The sequence below is a fragment of the Pelobates fuscus genome, chromosome 8 (genome assembly GCF_036172605.1).
Source record: "Pelobates fuscus isolate aPelFus1 chromosome 8, aPelFus1.pri, whole genome shotgun sequence".
NCBI lineage: Eukaryota > Metazoa > Chordata > Amphibia > Anura > Pelobatidae > Pelobates > Pelobates fuscus.
The window spans coordinates 140,045,938-140,065,330 of NC_086324.1; the positions used below are offsets into that span (position 1 = coordinate 140,045,938).

Consider the following 19,393-nt stretch of genomic DNA (forward strand, 5'->3'; position numbering starts at 1 on the left):
AGGGGGCATACGCCTACAATGCCCACCCATAAATCCACCTACATGGCCCATCCATGAGTTGGGGATGTTTTATGTGTGCAATTTGTGTAAGGGATGTAGTGTGTTTATAGGGGATGTAGTGTGTGTTTGCGTGTAAGGAATGCATTGTATGTTTCTGTGTGTGTGTGTGTGTGTGTGTAAGGGGTGCAAGGTTTGTTTCTGTGTATGTAATTGAATGCAGTGTGTGTCTGTAAGGGGTGCATTAATTATGTAAGAGAACGTAAGGGATGAATTGTGTGTTTCGGGTGTGTCTGTGTGTGAGTAGGAATGCATTGTATGTTTCTGTGTGTGTGTGGGGGGGATGCATTGTGTATGTGTGTAGTGTAAAAGAGAGGGTTTGTGGGGTAGGATAGGGACTGAGATGGGAACAGCTTTCTTTTTTTTTTAAAAAAATTCATAGTGCTCTCCCCTCAATTATTGATTTCCCCTTCCCTTCTGTCCCTCCGTGTTCTCCCCTTCTGTCACTTAGTGCTCTCCCTTGGCCCCCTGTCCCTCTGCAGTCCCCCTTGGTGGTCTTCTCACTCCCCCCTCCCCCCTTAGTGGTCCTCCCTCTCCCAAACCCCTTAGTAGACATTCCCCTACTCCCCCCACCCCCTTAGTGGTAATCACCCTCCTCCCCTCTCCTTAGTAGTCCTCCCTCCTTACCCCCCTTTGGTGGTCCTTCCCCCCCTTAGTGGTCCTTATCCCCCCTCCCCTAGTGGTCCTTATCCCCCCCAACCTCCCATAGTGGTTCTTATCCCCCCTCCCTCCCCTAGTGGTCCTTATCCCCCCTCCCCTAGTGGTCCTTATCCCCCCTCCCCTAGTGGTCCTTATCCCCCCTCCCCTAGTGGTCCTTATCCCCCCCTCCCCTAGTGGTCCTTATCCCCCCCAACCTCCCACAGTGGTCCTTACCCCCCCTCCCATAGTGGTCCTTACCCCCCTCCCTCCCATAGTGGTCCTTATCCCCCCCCTCCCTCCCATAGTGGTCCTTATCCCCCTCCCTCCCTCCCATAGTGCTCCTTATCCCCCCCCCCTCCCATAGTGGTCCTTATCCCCCCCCTCCCTCCCATAGTGGTCCTTATCCCCCCCTCCCTCCCATAGTGGTCCTTATCCCCCCCTCCCTCCCATAGTGGTCCTTATCCCCCCCTCCCTTAGTGGTCCTTATACCCCCCCTCCCTTAGTGGTCCTTATACCCCCCCCTTAGTTGTCCTTATACCCCCCCCTTAGTGGTCCTTATAACCCCCCCTCCCTTAGTGGTCCTTATACCCCCCCTCCCTTAGTGGTCCTTATAGCCCCCCCTCCCTTAGTGGTCCTTATACCCCCCCTCCCTTAGTGGTCCTTATACCCCCCTCCCTTAGTGGTCCTTATACCCCCCCCTCCCTTAGTGGTCCTTATACCCCCCTTCCCTTAGTGGTCCTTATACCCCCCCTCCCTTAGTGGTCCTTATACCCCTCCCCCTTAGTGGTCCTTATACCCCCCCTCCCTTAGTGGTCCTTATACCCCCCCTCCCTTAGTGGTCCTTATACCCCCCTTAGTGGTCCTTATACCCCCCTTAGTGGTCCTTATACCCCCCCCCTTAGTGGTCCTTATACCCCCTCCCCCCCCTTTAGTGGTCCTTATACCCCCCCCTCTCCCTTAGTGGTCCTTATACCCCCCCTCCTCTCCCTTAGTGGTCCTTAAACCCCCCCCTCTCCCTTAGTGGTCCTTAACCCCCCCCCTCCCTTAGTGGTCCTTATACCCCCCCCCTCTCCCTTAGTGGTCCTTAACCCCCCCCCCTTAGTGGTCCTTAACTCCCCCCCCTCTCCCTTAGTGGTCCTTAACCCCCCCCCCCTCCCTTAGTGGTCCTTAACCCCCCACCCCCTTCCCCCCCTTAGTGGTCCTTACCCTTCCCTCCTGCCCATGTAGCGTGGCCGGGCGGCGCGGAACGCGAGACAGGAACCTTTGTTTCCTGTACCCGGCCACCGGCGGAATGACAGGAAATGCTCACTGAGTGAGCACTTCCTGTCATTCCGCCGGCGGCCGGGTACAGGAAACAAAGGTTCCTGTCTCGCGTTCCGCGCCGCCCGGCCACGCTACATGGAGAGACCGGCAGGAGGGAGCACTCTGCGCTTCCCTCCTGCCGGTCATAAACCCGACCGCCCTCCAGGCAGCAGTGCTGCGCCGCCTGGGGCTTGCTAAAGCGCTCAGGCGGCGCAGCATGAGGAGCCACAGCGGGGACAGGGATCCGGCGCCCCCTGGTAAGTTGCGCCCTAGGCGGCTGCCTAGGTCGCCTTACAGGTGGCGCCGGCCCTGAGGTCAGGCACAGAGACCACGGTCCCATCTGCGCTGTCTGGGAGATTGGTCTCTCCCCTTGTTAGGTTAAGCTGCCGCTGGGGAGAGAGGGTGCTGTGCTCCTCTCCCTGAAACACAGGCTGCCGCTGGAGAGTGAGACTGCCTGTCTCCACTCCCATAACATTGTCCTGCTGCTGGAGAGAGAGACCAACTGCCTCTGCTCTCTGTAGGACACACTGCTGCTGGGGGGGAAGGATGACAACTTCGGCCCCCCGGACTTCACACTGCCGCTGGGGAGAGATGGTGCTGTGCTCCTCTCCCTGAAACACAGGCTGCCGCTGGAGAGGGAGACTGCCTGTCTCCACTCCCATAATATTGTCCTGCTGCTGGAGAGAGAGCCCAAAGGACGACATCTTTGGCTCCCTGGAAATCGCACTGCCGCTGGAGACTGGGTGTCCATATCCTCAACCTCCACAGTTTTTGCTCAAAGGCCATTGCCCCTTTTCTCCTGTTGCCATCGTAGCATTTTTTTAAAACACTTTATTATAGGACATATTATGGCATCTAGGACATCCAATCACATATGTGCATGTGAGTCCACAGCTGAGAATAATCTAGTTCAAATTATAAAAATTTTATATTGAAGTGGTCTTTCACCTATCCAATTCTTTGTCATGTTGGCTGACCCTTTTTATCTTTATGATACTAAGATATTGTAGCATAATCAATTCTGCATACAATACTACCATTTATTAATTGAGAAATTTAATTTCCAAGTATGTTTTGGGGATGGAAATATAATAACAAAAGTCATTGTTTACATCTTGGAAACTTGAAAAGGAAAGATGGGACTTCTTCCATGCTTTTAGAATTTAGCATTGTGGCAGATTCTAATGCTTCTCCAAGTATCATTTGTAGACCTGCTAATTGGTCTCAATTCAACACCTTTACCATGTATCTCCAGCCTTTTCAGATTAGCGTGGCCGCAATGTTCTTCAGTTCTCCAGCACAAGTCAAACACAGCTCTGGGCAATCTGCATCTCCTCATAGAGATGAATTGAATCAATGCAGTTCTATGAGGGTGGAGACACTGAATGTCAGTCACACTGTGCAGCACTGCCCAAGGAAGCACCTCAATTAGCCATCTGAGGCTGTAATGTAGACGCTGCATTTTGTCTGAAAACACAGTGTTTACTGCAAAAAACCTGACTAATTATACTCTTCAGAACAAATACAATAAGCTGTAGTTGTTCTAGTGACCATAGTGTCCCTTTAATGTGGATAATAGCCAGGAAAATATAATTATAATAAGTACGTTTTCTTTAATATCATTGTTTGTAAGTACTGATAATACAGACTGTGAGGAAAATGCTGTGCAGAGCTTCATAAATTATTATTGTACACCCGAGGTTCCCAACCCTGGCTTAGAGGTGCACCAACACTCCTGAATTTCAGCTTCTGTTCCAGTAGTGATACTGATAGATCCTGGACTGCTGGTGTGTCTTGAGGACTGTCCTAGACAGCGGATTCATTCTGTAATGTTTTGCTATTTAAGAAATGTATGTTATTTTAAATACAGAAGGAGTCACAGGTTCTCTTAGTGCCATGGGAAGCTTAGTTCTTGTTGGCTTAGTAGTAATATTATAAAGCATACATATGAGTCCTTCACTGGCCATGATACAGCAGTCAAAGTAAGAGCCAGATACAATGTAATATCAAGCCGTTCACTAAATGCTCAACAACATGATAGACTTCTAGAATTTTATATATATCTATATATATATATATGTCCTATTTATTCACCAATATTACAAACCCTCCGGCCTTCATGTACAATTTTGGCTATTTCTTTGCCTGTTTTTTTTAAACATACGGCCTGCTAGTATCCATTGTATTGGTGAGTGGTATGCTAAGATTGGTTGAGTGGTATGCTAAGTGAACAGCGTCAGACAAATTGTCATATGTCTACAGGTGGAACGTTGAATGCTTCAAAAATGTACCTGTGAAATTGCAGTATGTCAAGTAGGCCTGTAAAGACAATGCATCAAATTAGCTATTTATGGGAGATACACAGAATAGAATAGAATAAAATTGAACTGAATAGAAAGAAAATACACAGAATAGGGAGATCTGCTAAATGCTATATACATTACAGAGATCAGAGAAGATAATTTAATATACCAGAATTCTTCATTACAGTATATTAGATAAATCACTTTCATAGTTCATGATGTTCTAAAATTGACCATAAGTATTAGGAAAGTATCAGTTCTTTCTAGGGTGACAATAATTACATTAAATGTAGAGACAACATAAAACTATGTATGGAGAACCAAGTTTACTAAGTGAACTTGTCAGAACAGATTTCGTAAATGTATTTATTTATGTCCAATCCAGTGCCCCCACGTCACTGTCATGCAGGGTTTATGGGTGATACACTAAAATAAACCAACCCACCACAACCACCACTATCTCATACCATCCTATCTAATTCTTTCATCCTACCTCTCTTCTAAGATGGTGACTAATGTGACTATTGTGACATAAAGAAGATATTACTATACTTACCGAGCAAATATTTTCCAGAAATGATTCCATTCTGAAACAAAGAGAAGAACAGGATTTATCACACTGTGAAAATAATGGTGTGTTTTTCAATAACAAATTAATATGGTAAAAATACTAACCAGTCCATTAAGCAGCTGCATAGGTAAGTCTATAAAATAAGCATAAGAATAATTTAAAATAAAAGAAGAGTTTCGGTTAATACATATAAAAAGCCTTGTAAGGAAATATAAATGCAGCATAAATTGTATCTTCCAAAAATCCATTGTTTGCAATGTGAGACTGTGAGACAAGTTCACTTGGATAAATTATAAGAACTTCCACGCATGTGGTAGGTCCAGCTATATTGGAATATAGGATTAGGGTACCAGGGATTCAAAGAGTCTTCATTGATAGCATCCCAGAACCATAATCACAATGATAAGCCATGGGTATTGGTCTTGCCATGCTCATGTGTGTATATTTTGATACAAGTCGTCCTTTTTTTTTTAATATTCTATATTTAAGGCAAGTCATCATTTTAAATGCCTATTTTACAGCAACACAACATGATGATTGCGGCTCAGAGTCCACATCATAGGGACACTGTGCGCAATATCGAGTGTCTTCAACAGATACTGTACATTCTTATATGAACACTAGTTATAATCAAAAGCATATATGGGACCCCCAGGTTAAGGCTGATATAAACCATACACACCTGTCCCATTTTGTAGCTGTGTGGCTATCAATCCAGGTGCTCTTGTTTGACATTGTTGTCAACATAGGTATTGTTAGGGAGTGACATTAAGGGCTATAGTCCCAGTTCTTTAAACCCAGATACCTATATGTGGCAGGGTACAAATGCTTTTATTTTATTTTATATGGCTGCTAATCAAAGTATCTGTCCAATTTAAAGCCTATGAATAGGTTCTTGATGAGCACAAAATGTGAAGGCATGCGGTGTCCTCAGGGTGATGTTATTATCTTTTTAAACTTCTTTGTTTAAACAAAAATGTCATACCATGTTGACCCATGTTATAATTCCGTCACTAATTCGTAGATATGCCCCTTTCTCAGTCTCTCCACTCTGATGGTGATCTTCTTCTGTCCTCTTACTGCTAACTTGTCCTTTCAGGACTTCTCACGAGCAGCTCCTTTTCTTTGGAACAGCCTGCCTACTCCCATCATACTCTCCTCTATTTTTCAATTCTTTAAAAAGTCCTTCAAAACCCATCTGTTTAGAAATGCTTCTGACCTCCCTGAGTAACTCTATGTCACAAATCTGTCTCCCGCTCTCTGTTGAAGGGCCGCACTCCACTTTCACCTCAAGTTCTGTTACTTTTCCACCACGTTTGCTGTCCCACGGATGTCCTTCCTATAGTGTCTTTATACCCCACCTCCTCTAGACTGTAAGCCTGTTCGAACAGTGTCCTTATCTACCTATTGTTCCTGTAACATTTTGCAATTGTCTCATTTATTGTTGACTTTCCCTATGTCATAATAGGAATAAGTTGACGCTATTTCAATATCAATAATAATAATAATTATAATAATATAGATACAACATGATGCTATGTATCCTACACAAAATGTCAGCTTGTAGGATCACCCAAGTAGATACAGAATAGTAACAATGTCTCAGAGTAATAATCATCACAGTGATATCAATGGTAATTGTTAAATAATATTCTCAGTCTCGATGCTATACTATTGAGGGTATCTAAATATCTGCACAAATTAATTTTTTCACGACTGTGACTTCAAAGGTACCAAAGCTGTCATACTAATAGATTCTTCTAACGTGTATATAGATGTATAATTAGCTGGTTAAATTTCTACAATTCCTAAAGTCGCCATCCAAGGGTGTCAAGTTACCCACAATTTAGTACACAAATCAGTGGTGAATAAGGATTTTAAATAAAGGCAGATCAGGTGGCTCTTCAAGGCTTTAGAGGAAACGTACACATTGGGGCTTTAGCACGATCCAGTTGCCCATACTAGTAGAGTAATGAGTAGCAGGGTTTAGAGGAGATGGAGAGAGACATAAGAGAGTGGAGCAGAGGGAGAGAATCAGGAAAAGTGACTGAAGTTTTGTTAACGAGATGTAGACTGATATACAAACATTGTCTAGGTGAGACATTGAGCAAGGCAATGAGTTTAGTAGAGATTAGAGGAAACAGGAAGGAGAGAGGGGAGACAGGCAACATAGAGAAAGACACACAACATATAAAACTCACCACCCTCACTATGATCTATTCTAGTCTTTTTATTAACCTCTAAATTTCCCTGAAACAAAGCAAGAAAAATAGTAAACTAGCGAGACTACAATGAGGTATTTGGCTTTCAGTAATCCTTATAGAAAGTAGTATTAGCCAATCATATGCAGACAGTTCAGCTCATCCCCTTGGACCAGGACAGACCAATGGCTAGGTCCAAACATCAATACATTCTAAGACAATCTGATGAGTTCAGTCGAGTAGTGGCTGAAATCACATATAAGTGTGATTTCAGCCAAGAGTCAGGTGTATGAACCAATTTTATACCAAACTTTCAAACTTAAAGAAACATGATAGCCACCCCGACCACCAAATCACAACAAAGTCGTGTGGATGGCAAATCCCCCTCATTTTAACCCTGCAGTGTAAAACATTGTCATTCTGTCGGCAAAGTTTTTACTCTGCGTTTTGCCATGCATGCGCACTAGCCTCCCATGCTTTCCTATGGAAAAGCATTAGATTAGTTTAGAACATCAAGATTGATGATCTCAGCCAATGAGACGATACCAGCTGTAGAGAGCAGCGCAGTGTTCTAGAAAAGGCAAGAAAATATATTTTTAACCCCCTAATGAGGAAGAGGGGAAAGGACGGTCACCTAAACAGTAACTAGGACACTATAGCGTTAAGAAGTAACATTTGAGTTCCTAACACTATAGTGTTACGATAAAAGTTTCTTAGTCACTTGCAACAATCTTTACAACCTGGAATGGATCTTACAAGGACTTTAATTGGAACAGAATGGTTCAAAAATGTATATTTTTATTCATAGGTTTTAACCGACCTGCTGGGAAACGCATTACACCAAAGGCATTTTAGGAACATGTTTACATATCCTCCTATTTTCTTTTCTTACACCAGCATTTATATGATCAGTTATAATAACTTTAAAAAGATGGACATCAAGCACCCCGTCAAGTAGAAAGTGTGGTGCATGCTGGGAAATCCAATCTTCTTAAACCCTAGACATACTACATTTCACTGCAAAAGCACCATGTAAAATAAACCGTGTTATTTATGCTGTACTGATTTATTGTGCTGCAGCTTCCAGGTGATAGGCCTACAATTAGGGTTTAATCTTGTCAGATGGGCATTTGTCCTTTGTGTTTTTCCAAGATGTCTGCCGGTGCAAGCTGACAGATGCATGTGCTTTTTCCCCTCTCTTTTTCTTCTGTGTGTTTATAGTGCATTTTGACACTTCTAGTGATCATATAGAACAGAGGTAGAAAACCTGTGGTAATCCAGATGTTGTGGACTACATCTCCCACAAAGCTTTTAGAACCATAATGGTGGGCAAAGCACCAGGGGAGATGTAGCCCATAACATCTGGAGTGTTGGACGTTGCCTACCTGTGACACCTGTGAACTATTTTCACCTCCAATATTTTTTCAGACAAGAATTGGGAAAGAAAACGTTTTATTTAACAGTAGGATAATTGTTCTTTGATCCCCAAATGCCCCCCCTTTTTTATTTTTCCCTTATAGTGCCCATTTGTGGGACTTAAGAGTTTGTAGAGTGAATAAAACAGAGTTCAAATGCAATACAACTCACAACAATATGTAATGTGCATGAGTAATTCACAGAGCTCCACAGCAATAAAACTAACTGCAATATGTAATGTGTATTAAAGAATTACAGATATCCACATCAATAAAACTCAGTAATAGTAGCGTATCACAGAGCTCCACAGCAATAAAACTATTACATTAAAAAGGTCTTTACTTTTTTGGTTAGCAATGAGATAAATGACAGTTTCTGGCACAAAAAATGCACCCCAGCTTTCAACATTTTTATAAGCCAGGGGATGAATAAGAACATAAGAAATATGATTTTTTTTAACCGGAATCATTGACAGTTGGCATTATTCATCCATTTAAGAAGGATGCTGTGCGATTAATGGGTTTATTCTGCAGATAAGTCCTAAATTCAGCATGTCGGTGTCAGATCATTTACCTGAGTGGATCTATATATAGAAACCTCCCAAATGTCCATATTTAGGAGGGACAGTCCCAACTTTTGACCCAAATCCATTTGTCCCTCTTCTATAGCTTAATAACCCTCTTTTTTCGGAGCTCCATATTGTTGGTGTGTCTTAATTTCTACCAAGGTTCCACAGCAATCATACTTGCAGTAATGTGTCTTTAACCCCTTAAAGGGACTCTGTTACTGTCTGGGGTCTGTGCATAATTTACAAAGACTCCAATGGTGAGGGTCTGGTGACCATGGGGGGGCTGGGGAAGGAAGGTTCTACTTGCCTGAACCTGTCCCTCGCAGGCACTGTCATGATCTTCCTTCCTGTCCTCGTCAGCACCTGGCTCTTCAGCTGCCAGAAGGTGATGTCAGCACTGTACTCTCATGCATATGCGAGACTACAACATTGAGGTCTATAGGGGATTCTGTGTGACCGCTAAATCTTCCATAGAGAGGGCTTTCCCCCCTACAGCCATCACCAGGGACGCGGAGGGAAATGACAAACTTGACAAAAGGTAGCTCCTCCTCTCGACAAGCTTGTCAAGTGCAGGGGGAAAAAAATTGTCCTTAAATATGTTTTAACTGCGTTGGGATTTTAGTGAAATCCAAACACAGTCAATGTAAGTATTTCATACTCGTGAAATTCTCATTTTGGATATGGGGATGACAGAGTTGCTTCAAAATCCAATAGATGCGTCTGTTTAACCCCTTAAGGACACATGACATGTGTGGCATGTCATGATTCCCTTTTATTCCAGAAGTTTGGTCCTTAAGGGGTTAAATAAGATACATTGTTCTGGTTCGAAATCATGTTTTAGTTGCATACATTGTTAGTGTCCCCGTTATACCTCTTGAAATGCTGGTAGGTATGTAAACTAAATATCTTAAACACTCTATCAGGCATAAACAAATCTGCATAACCTGACGTATGAATAGGTTTTACAGTCAGTGCATTATCCATCATTTATGTATTAATATTTATAAGCAGCATTCATGTGTTACTATGGTCTGTGTGTTGCACACATACATTCCGTGAATTCCTAGAGCAGGCATAGGCAACCTTTGGCACTGCAGATGTTTTGGACTACACCTCCCATGATGCTTTGCCAGCATTTTGTGTGTGGGAGCATTATGGGGGATGTAGTCCACAACATGTGGAGTGCCCAAGGTTGTCTATCCCTGTCCTAGAGTATACAAATTGATGATGGCACTTGGAAGAATGACCCCATCAAGAGAGGCAATGCTCTTTCCCCCTTTCCCCATTACTGCTGACTTTTAGACTACCGGAGGTGAAATAGCAGCACTGTGCCATAGTTTGGACACTAACACCTGGCTGACCGTTTGACCCACAGCCTGTTTATGCACCATGGTTGAATAAGAGAGAATATTCCCAGATCACTGAGTGCTTAGATCTGAGCCCAGCTCACAATGCTGCCCTGGTGAGGCTACCCGGCAGTAACCCAATCTGGCACGTCCTACAGAGATTTCCCTGGGTACCTGCAACAGGAGAACTCTGGGCAGCTGCAAACTCCGGCAGAAGGAAAACCATCAACAGGAGACAAAGCTTCATTTCTACGCCCATCCTAAAACAAGAGCAACATTTATACACTAGACAGGTACAAGAAAGAAAAGATGTGATCATAGTGAGTAATCCACAAATTATCTACACAATGCATTTATAAACTGATTTGAGTACTGAATGCTGTCAAAGACAGATTAATATAAAATTAAAAATAGATTTTTTAGATTTTACATTAATTTTCTTATTATTTTCAATTGTTCCATAGCACTTTCTTGAGAGATATAGCCTTGAGCTCTCCCTTGTATGTGACACATAAACACAGGCCATGTTACCATGCCTAGGAGCTAAAGGCTTGCCACGTTCCCCGTGCGTTCCTGAAACCCCATGCCCTGGGAGTGTAAGCAAGAGTACAGGTCCATATTTATCCCTGGTGGGATCGGTTCCTCTAAAGACCTTTTATGATTTATTTATTTTATTGTACATGTATAATGGCATATACAACTGACAGAATCATTACACTTGAAAGTCCACATATTGACATTTCCTGGTATCTCTGAACTACATAACATTATTATTATTATTCACATTTATTTAGCATTATTATTATTATTATTATTTCATATTTATTTAACTTATTCTGCAGAGCTGTACAATATTGTAAAAGAGAGAAATTTAATCATAAATAATACAATTACAATATGTAATAGGAACTAAAGGACCCTGTTCAAACGAGCTTATGGTCTATAGGAGGTGGGGTATAAAAACACAATAGGAAAGGCCTCTAGGGGGACAGCAAAGAAACAAGGTGGAAAAGTAGCAGAACTGGAGGTGAGAGTGAAGTGTAGCCCTTTAGGTGAGACCAAGACCAAGAGATAGATTTGTGAAATAGAAGTAACTCTGGGAGGCCATAAGCTTTTCTGAAGAGATGGGTATTGAGGGACTTCTTAAACAATTGAACACTAGATGAGAGCCTGATGGGTGTAGGCAAGGTCTCCCAAGAATAGTTGGAGATCCTGAGTTATAGGCTCGATATCAAGGTTAAACTGAGGAGCACCTTCAGTCTGCGTCCTGCTTTCTTGGCAGTCAGGCCCTGTCCCCTTTCAGCTACTTTTTCTAACAGAAAGGTGGAAAATGTTCTCGCCAGTTTCCTGAAATGGCAATTTCTGAAAAAACAGGTGAGATTTACAAGAAAAAATTTGCTTCTTAGATCAATTTAATAAATATAAATCAAAATATTGACAGAATTTATCTGTCACTCTTCAGAACACGTTGATAAATATCCCTCAAAGTGTGTGGGGCAGAACACACGGGAATGAAGAAAGGGAGACACAAGGATGGGGAGACAGGCTGACGAAGGGGGTGAGAAGGGCCAAGCCAGTGGTTTTGCAAAGAGGTCCGAGAATTCCAAAAGTTCTCCTATTGTAGCTACCAGAACATCAGGAGAAACTATTAGTTTACAGCACTGGTTCCCAACCCAGTCCTTAAGTACCTCCTAACAGTCCAGGATTTAGGGGTTACCCAGGGTGTCTAAGGCAGGGGTCCTCAGATGTTGCTGAACTACAGCTCCCATAATTCTTTGAATTACATAGATATCCAGAGAATCATGGGAGTTGTAGTTCAGCAACATCTGGGGGGTCCGAGTTTGAGGACCCCTGGTCTAAGGTGTCACAACAAGATGATCCCTAAATCCTGGACTAGTAGGGGGTATTTGAGGACTGGTCTACAGCATCTGAGGTGCCAAAATTGATTCTCCAACAAATGAAAAACTGAAAACACCTGTGATAATACCACTATTATTCAATGAAATTTAAAGGGGCACTTTAGCTTGCTTGTGAAGACTGTGTCATATTGTATTCATTTTGGAAAAAGTGCAGATTTTAATAGAAATTGACACTTTTCTAAATTATACTGGTTACACCCCCCTGACTTTTCAAGCAGACAATTGGTCCTGTTTTTTTTCTGGTTCAGTTAGCTTATTTGCAAAGACATCTCATTGAGCTGCATTGGGAAGTCTGTGATTGGACAGCCACAAAAAGTCTGGGCTGAGTTAGAAGAGGAGGGCTTGCAAAGGTAGCAGACCAGAGACTTGCAGGTTTTGCAGGCTGTTTTTAGATTTATCCCCAATGAAAATAATTCCTAACTAATGCATGCATATGAATTTACATTACTTTAAGAATTGCCACATTTTATAGACAATCAAGATGGCTGCTCTGCAGCAACACACCAACGCAAATGCACCAACATAGGGAGTATGAGAAGAAAGATTCAGACCTAATATTTAGGTGTATTTTAGCTTATAGTTTAACTCATATTTTTAGGAGGACAACATATACATTGACCCCATTTCTAGAAACCAATTAATTGTGTTATTACTCCTGGTTTGTGCAATGTGTTAGTTAGACATTAAGACCATGAGCCATCCCTTACAAGGCCTGAAGTGCAGAATTCTATTGTATTCCAGATCTTTATCACCCAAAGGGCTTGTATTGGTGATAATAGCTGTCCTAATTCCCTGAATGAAACAGATCACATTCCATTATTAACAAAAATGCTCCTGTAACATAATCTACAGTATCCTCAGTCTTTTCAAGTTGTTGTTAACGATTTCACTGCTTTTCATACTATAAATTAGAGGATTAAACAAAAAACGATGATAATGTCTTTCTTTTAAAGGCCGATACAGACAGCACTGTAAGGCAGTATAACAGGCTACATCATTGGATCTGGGTCTATCAATGGCTCAGTTATTAAGATTGAGGATCATGACTTGTTTTGCGCAATTCAAAAGTCTAAAACGATTTAGGGATTTATTCAGTAAATACTGATTTGTGATTAGTTTGAAAGAAAGAAAACTTGTTGTTTGGACATACACACGTGATAAGAGATAAAATAATATATGGGAAGGGAGCAAGGTCATAGAAAGGACCCTTTTAAAATGCACAAAAAAGGACCCACTCAGCATTGCCCATGTACAGAGATCAAATGAAGTACTTTTGCACTGGTTAAATTCCTTGAGTGCAGTTTGTGCAGCACAAGCGTGCGTAATGGTGCTCTTGCTCTGAACGTATTGGGTACTTTTCTACAGTGTGCCCAGAATTAGGAAAATAAATGGGATTAAATCCAGGAGAAGTGCCTAAATTTGGACTATCCATCTGGGAATGTTGGCGTGTACATGGGGACAGGAAATTGGGACTGTAACAGGTATGGCAGGCCTCCTAATCATCCTGATTTTGGCAAGACAGTCCCAATTTTTAGGTCCTTTGTCCTGACTTTTTTATATGGTGTCCCACTTTTGAGGACACTGGGGAACTGTCCCCAACAAGCATAGCGTGAGTACATCTTTTGTACTATTTCATTTGTGCTATGCCTAGGGCACAGGTCTAACACATACAAACATACAGCTATTAAAAGGGATTCTGTAGTGCCAGGAAAACAAAGCCGTATAGTGGCCCTCTCCCTCAATCCCTCCTCCATCGGTGCTGAAGGGGTTAACACCCCTTCAGTCACTTACCTGAATCCAGCGCCGATGTCCCTCGGAGCAGGGTCAGACTTCGTCCACACTCCTCCCCCGTTGATGTCCGCCGGTGGGGGAGACCTAGTGCGCATGCGCAGCAATGGCCGTGCTTGCATTATTCAATGCTAACCCTGTTTAGAGTACACTGCAGAGCATGAGGACCTCCAGCATCAGATACCGGACCAAAGGTCCGTTTCAAAACAGGAAGTCTACCAGACAGCCACTAGAGGTGGAGTTAACCCTCAGAGGTAATTATTGCAGTTTCTTAGAAACTGAAATAATTACCACTGTCGGGTTAAGGGACATGGGACATTACAACCAGACCACTTCAATGAGCTGAAGTGGTCTGGGTGCCTAAAGTGTCCCTTTAAACAAATAAACTGTTACTGCTGAAGAAAAGGAGGGGACATATTAACATATCAGCATCTCGTTTTAGAACTTTATGAAAATTATGAAATATTTTGTAATTAAATATTAATTCATTATAACTATTGCAAATATATATACAGTGACATGATGTGCCCATGAAAGCATAGCTAGTATATGAGTCTAAACAACATAATTAGTTTCTGTGCCTCCCTGAAGCTTTTTATCATTGTCCAACCATGCAACTCCTGGAACCAAGTCCCCAGAATTCCACAAGCGACTTGCCTTTGGTACTCCATCTGATGTGGACTACAGTTCATATGAGGCCAGCAAAAATCTGCAGTAAGGATTATTTTTCAATTGTGAGCTCTCTTGACATGCCTAGAAACTACACTTTTCCATTACCATTAACAATATGAAATGCACTGTGCAACCGTTTCAAACCAAAACAGGCCTACACATCGATTGTAAGCTTATGGATCTAGACATTTAGTTGCAGTGTTTTCTATATATTCTTAACTGATAAGTTGGTTTAAAATTGACATTTGCATATCATTTCACAATACTCTGCAATATACAAGCACTTTATGAATAAAATAATATTCATTATAATATTTTCTACTGTACTTATTACATTCCACAGCACTTTATCCAATCCGCCAAAACAAGATTAGAAAAACAGTGATCCTTGGAAAATAAAGGCAAAATAAACATATACACACATATATTATCAGCCTATTTTATTTTTTATATCATTGTATCTTTGTTTGTAGTGTTTATCCATAAATCTGTGTTTATTACATTTTTTTTCTATATACATAAGTTTATTTTTACCCCGCAAATGAATCTGTCCAGTATTAAATTGTTCTATAACCCTGTTTAGAGTACACTGTTCTAACAAATTAACCTGATTAGCTTTTTAAATAGAGCCACAGACAGAATTTAAAGAAATTACTAACCTGATAGACAGTGGCAGTGAGTCTGTGTAATAGTTGCTTCTTTATCCCACAGAACCTTTAGAGACAGAAAGAAACTAAAAGACTCTCTGTAATAAGGTCAGTGGCGTCACCAGTAGCTACAGCCCTTTTTTGTGGGCAGAGAAAGATTCATCACCAGTACAACCTGGGGTCTGATTACAAACACCTCCTCAATTTAAGCAATGGTACCTGATCACTCAAGCATCATTGTGCAGTGTTTGTATTGTAAAGGGTAGATCTTACTGTGGAGAGGGTGACAGCATCTCGCTTTTATTTCCTCTAAATAAATGCATGCAATAGGGTTCTATTAAAATCTATGTTACCCTGCAAGATGCATCTTTTATAACTTAATGAAAGATACAATATATTTAGGTCATCTTAAAAAAGAGAAGTAAATGTGGCTCAAAAACTAGACAGGGAACCATCTTAGACACTAATGGATTTCCCTAATATTTTTAATTAATTAAGCACAAAATTATGCAGACAACACTAAAGAGTAAATTATAAACTAGGCTAGGATATTTTTTCTATTACGATGTCGTTTGCAGAAATAGTCTTGGTAAATCACTGCATCTGACTCTTCAGAAATACCCATGAGAAATACCTGCGTTTGGGTTGTTGCTCCAAAATTTGCATTCAGAACTATACAAGTGCGAACATAGTGGGAGATTTATTAAGGCAAAAACACGTTCTTTTCTGGTATCTTTCAGAGTGATATAAATAAATGATAACAGATTTTAAAAATTAGTTAAAGGGAAACTGTCACTTGCCATATTTTTTTTAATATTATGTTCCTGGCTAATCATGGCAGCATTTAACTAATGGGCTAGCTCCTCCCTCTAGCCAATAGGACAGGAAAAAACTTAATAAAAACAATTAAATGGGCAGGTATATAAGGATCCGAGGCAGCCCCAGTTCCTCAGTCTTTTTTTCCTTTCCTCTTAGCCAAGGGACAGACAGTTTGTTCTTTTTGAATTTTCTTTTTTTTTGCTCACCGGACTATTGATGTAGTCTTCACTCTGGGAAGGTCAGCCTTCCTGCCGAGGAAGTTCAAGGTTACATGTAGCCCACATCTTTGTAGATGGTAACCCCATGAAGACTGCAGGCATTACTGTTTCTATATTACATCACAAGGGCATTTAAAGCATTTAATGTGGATGCATCCTATAAAAAATATGAGGAATCCAATAATGCCCGCAAAAAGGCGATTAGATTCGCTAAACTTCAAAATGAAAAAATGATAGCCAAAGAGAGCAAAACCAACCCCAAAGCATTCATTAAGTACATAAATAAAAAAAAAAAAATAAAAAAAAAAAAAGTGTAGGTACACTAAAAACTGGAATGGGGGTGTTAGTTAATGAAGACCAGGAAAAGGCAGGAATTTTAAATAACTATTTGTCCTACGTATATATTAAGGAAGAACCCATGGCATTAGATGTGCAAATGATTGCTGCTAAAAACTTGCATAAAAATTGTAATTGGTTAACTCAAGACAAGGTGCACCAGCAATTAAAGAAAGTTAATATAAACAAAGCTCCAGGGCCTGACGGTATTCATCCACGAGTACTTCAGGAACTAAGTGTAGAAATAAGTGAACCTCTGTTTTTAATCTTTCAAGATTCTTTTCTTTCAGGAAGTGTTCTGGAGGATTGGAGGAAGGCGGATGTGGTTCCTATATTCAAAAAGGGTTCAAAATCCTTGCCTGGAAATTATAGACCTGTGAGCTTAACTTCTGTGGCTGGTAAAATATTTGAAAGGTTATTAAGGGATAATATTCAAGAATTCCTTGAGAAGAACGTGTTATCAGCAAAAACCAGCATGGTTTTATGAAGTGGGTGTCATGTCAAACTAACCTGATTGCATTCTACGAAGAAGTAAGTAGAAGTATAGATCAGGGTGTTGCAGTGGATGTGATCTATTTGGATTTTCCCAAGGCATTTGATACAATTCCACACAATAGATTAGTGTTCAAACTGAACTAAATTGGTCTAGATGAAAATGCTTGTTCTTGGGTAGAACATTGGCTTAAAAATAGAGTACAAAGAGTTGTCATTAATGGTAAATTATCAAGCTGAGCAGAGGTGGCAAGTGGTGTCCCTCATGGTTCTGTTCTGGGACCCCTTCTATTTAACATATTTATAAATGATCTAGAAAAATGCATTGAAATTCATGTTTCAGTGTTTGCAGATGACACAAAACTCTGTAAAGTAATACAATGTGAGCACTATAAATTACCTTGCTGCAGAGGGATTTAGATAGACTGGGGGACAGGGCACTCAAATGGCAGATGAAATTTAATGTTGAAAAATGCAAAGTTATGCACTTCGGCGTAAAGAATGCACAAGCAACGTATACCCTTAGTGGAAGTGTTTAGGGATAACAACACATGAAAAGGACTTGGGAATTGTTATAGACAACAAACTGTGCAACAATGTGCAATGTCAATCAGCAGTGGCTAAGGCCAGTAAGGTATTGTCATGCATGAAAAAGGACATTCATTCTCGGGAATGAGAATATCATTTTGCCTCTTTATAAATCACTGGTAAGACCACATATTGAATATGCTGTGCAATTTTAGGCACCTGTTCTAAAGAAGGATATTATGGCACTAGAAAAAGTGCAGAGGTGGGCTACAAAATTAATAAAAGGAATTGAACATATCAGCTATGAAGAAAGGTTAACAAATTGAAATCTTTTTTTTAGTTTAGAAAAACGTCGCCTGAGAGGGGATATGATAACATTATACAAATATATTCGGGGCCAATACAAAATATTATGTGGAAATCTATTCACAAACCAGACTTTACATAGGACACGAGGCCATGCGTTTAGACTGGAAGAAAGAATATGTCGTCTAAGGCAAAGAAACGTTTTTTTACTGTAAGAACAATAAGGATGTGGAATTCTCTGCCTGAAGAAGTGGTTTTATCAGAGTCCATACAGATGTTCAAACAGCAACTAGATGCATACTTGCAAAAACAGAATATTCAAGGATATAATTTTTCAATGTAGGGTAATTGCTGCTTGCAGGGCCGGACTGGGGATACAAAGCAGCCCTGGAAAAAAAAAATCTATGCCAGCCCCATAAGTCATTGCGCCATATATTGTCGCAATATATATATATACATATATATATATATATATATATATATATATATATTGCTTTTTCTAATATAATATATTGGTCCTTTCAGAGTAAAACATTTAATTATACAGTAAGCATACTCACATGCAGACACAGACAATCACACTGACACACACAAGCTCATTGATATACAGCCTCATAGACAAACAATTTCACTAATATACATACGCTCATTGACATAAAAACACAAGCTCACTCACTAGCAGGCACACACACACATACACATGCAAGCAAGCTCACTAGCAGGCGCACACACACACAGCTTAATGTAGTGGTTATCAGGGCCGGACTGGGAACTAAAAGCAGCCCTGGAAAAAAATTCTAGACCAGCCCAATAATGCGTCGCGCCAGCATAGTGTGCTGATATAGAGGGTGAAAAAATAACCTAAAATTGAAAACTATTACTCCAGCGAAAGAACGCATATAGGGCTTTACGGATTACGTCTCCCCATAGGAAAGCATTGAAAAATCATTTCAATGCTTTCCTATGGGGTTTTGAGCGACGCTGGAGGTCCTCACACAGCGTGAGGACGTCCAGCGACGCTCTAGCACAGTAGACAGCCACTAGAGGTGGAGTTAATCCTGCATGGTAATTATTGCAGTTTATGAAAAACTGCAATAATTACACTTGCAGGGTTAAGAGTAGTGGGAGTTGGCACCCAGACCACTCCAATGAGCAGAAGTGGTCTGGGTGCCTGGAGTGTCCCTTTAAGTTATCTTGCTCATTTTGAAGTCCTATGGGTATGCTCTTCACTTTGAATATGTTATTGTGCATGAGTATGCAACTAG

At 41.0% G+C, this 19,393-nt stretch overlaps 1 protein-coding gene across 1 annotated transcript in view; it reads right to left on the minus strand.

Moving 5' to 3' along the window:
• Positions 1-19,393, minus strand: part of OTOA (otoancorin) — a 116,531-nt gene that overhangs the window by 77,467 nt on the left and 19,671 nt on the right. The window contains exons 2-5 of the mRNA XM_063429484.1: positions 10,578-10,663; positions 4,977-5,005; positions 4,858-4,888; positions 4,290-4,317 (exon numbers count right to left, since the gene is read on the minus strand). Coding sequence (XP_063285554.1) covers positions 4,290-4,317; positions 4,858-4,888; positions 4,977-5,005; positions 10,578-10,663 — 174 coding nt within the window. The remainder of the gene's footprint in view (positions 1-4,289; positions 4,318-4,857; positions 4,889-4,976; positions 5,006-10,577; positions 10,664-19,393) is intronic.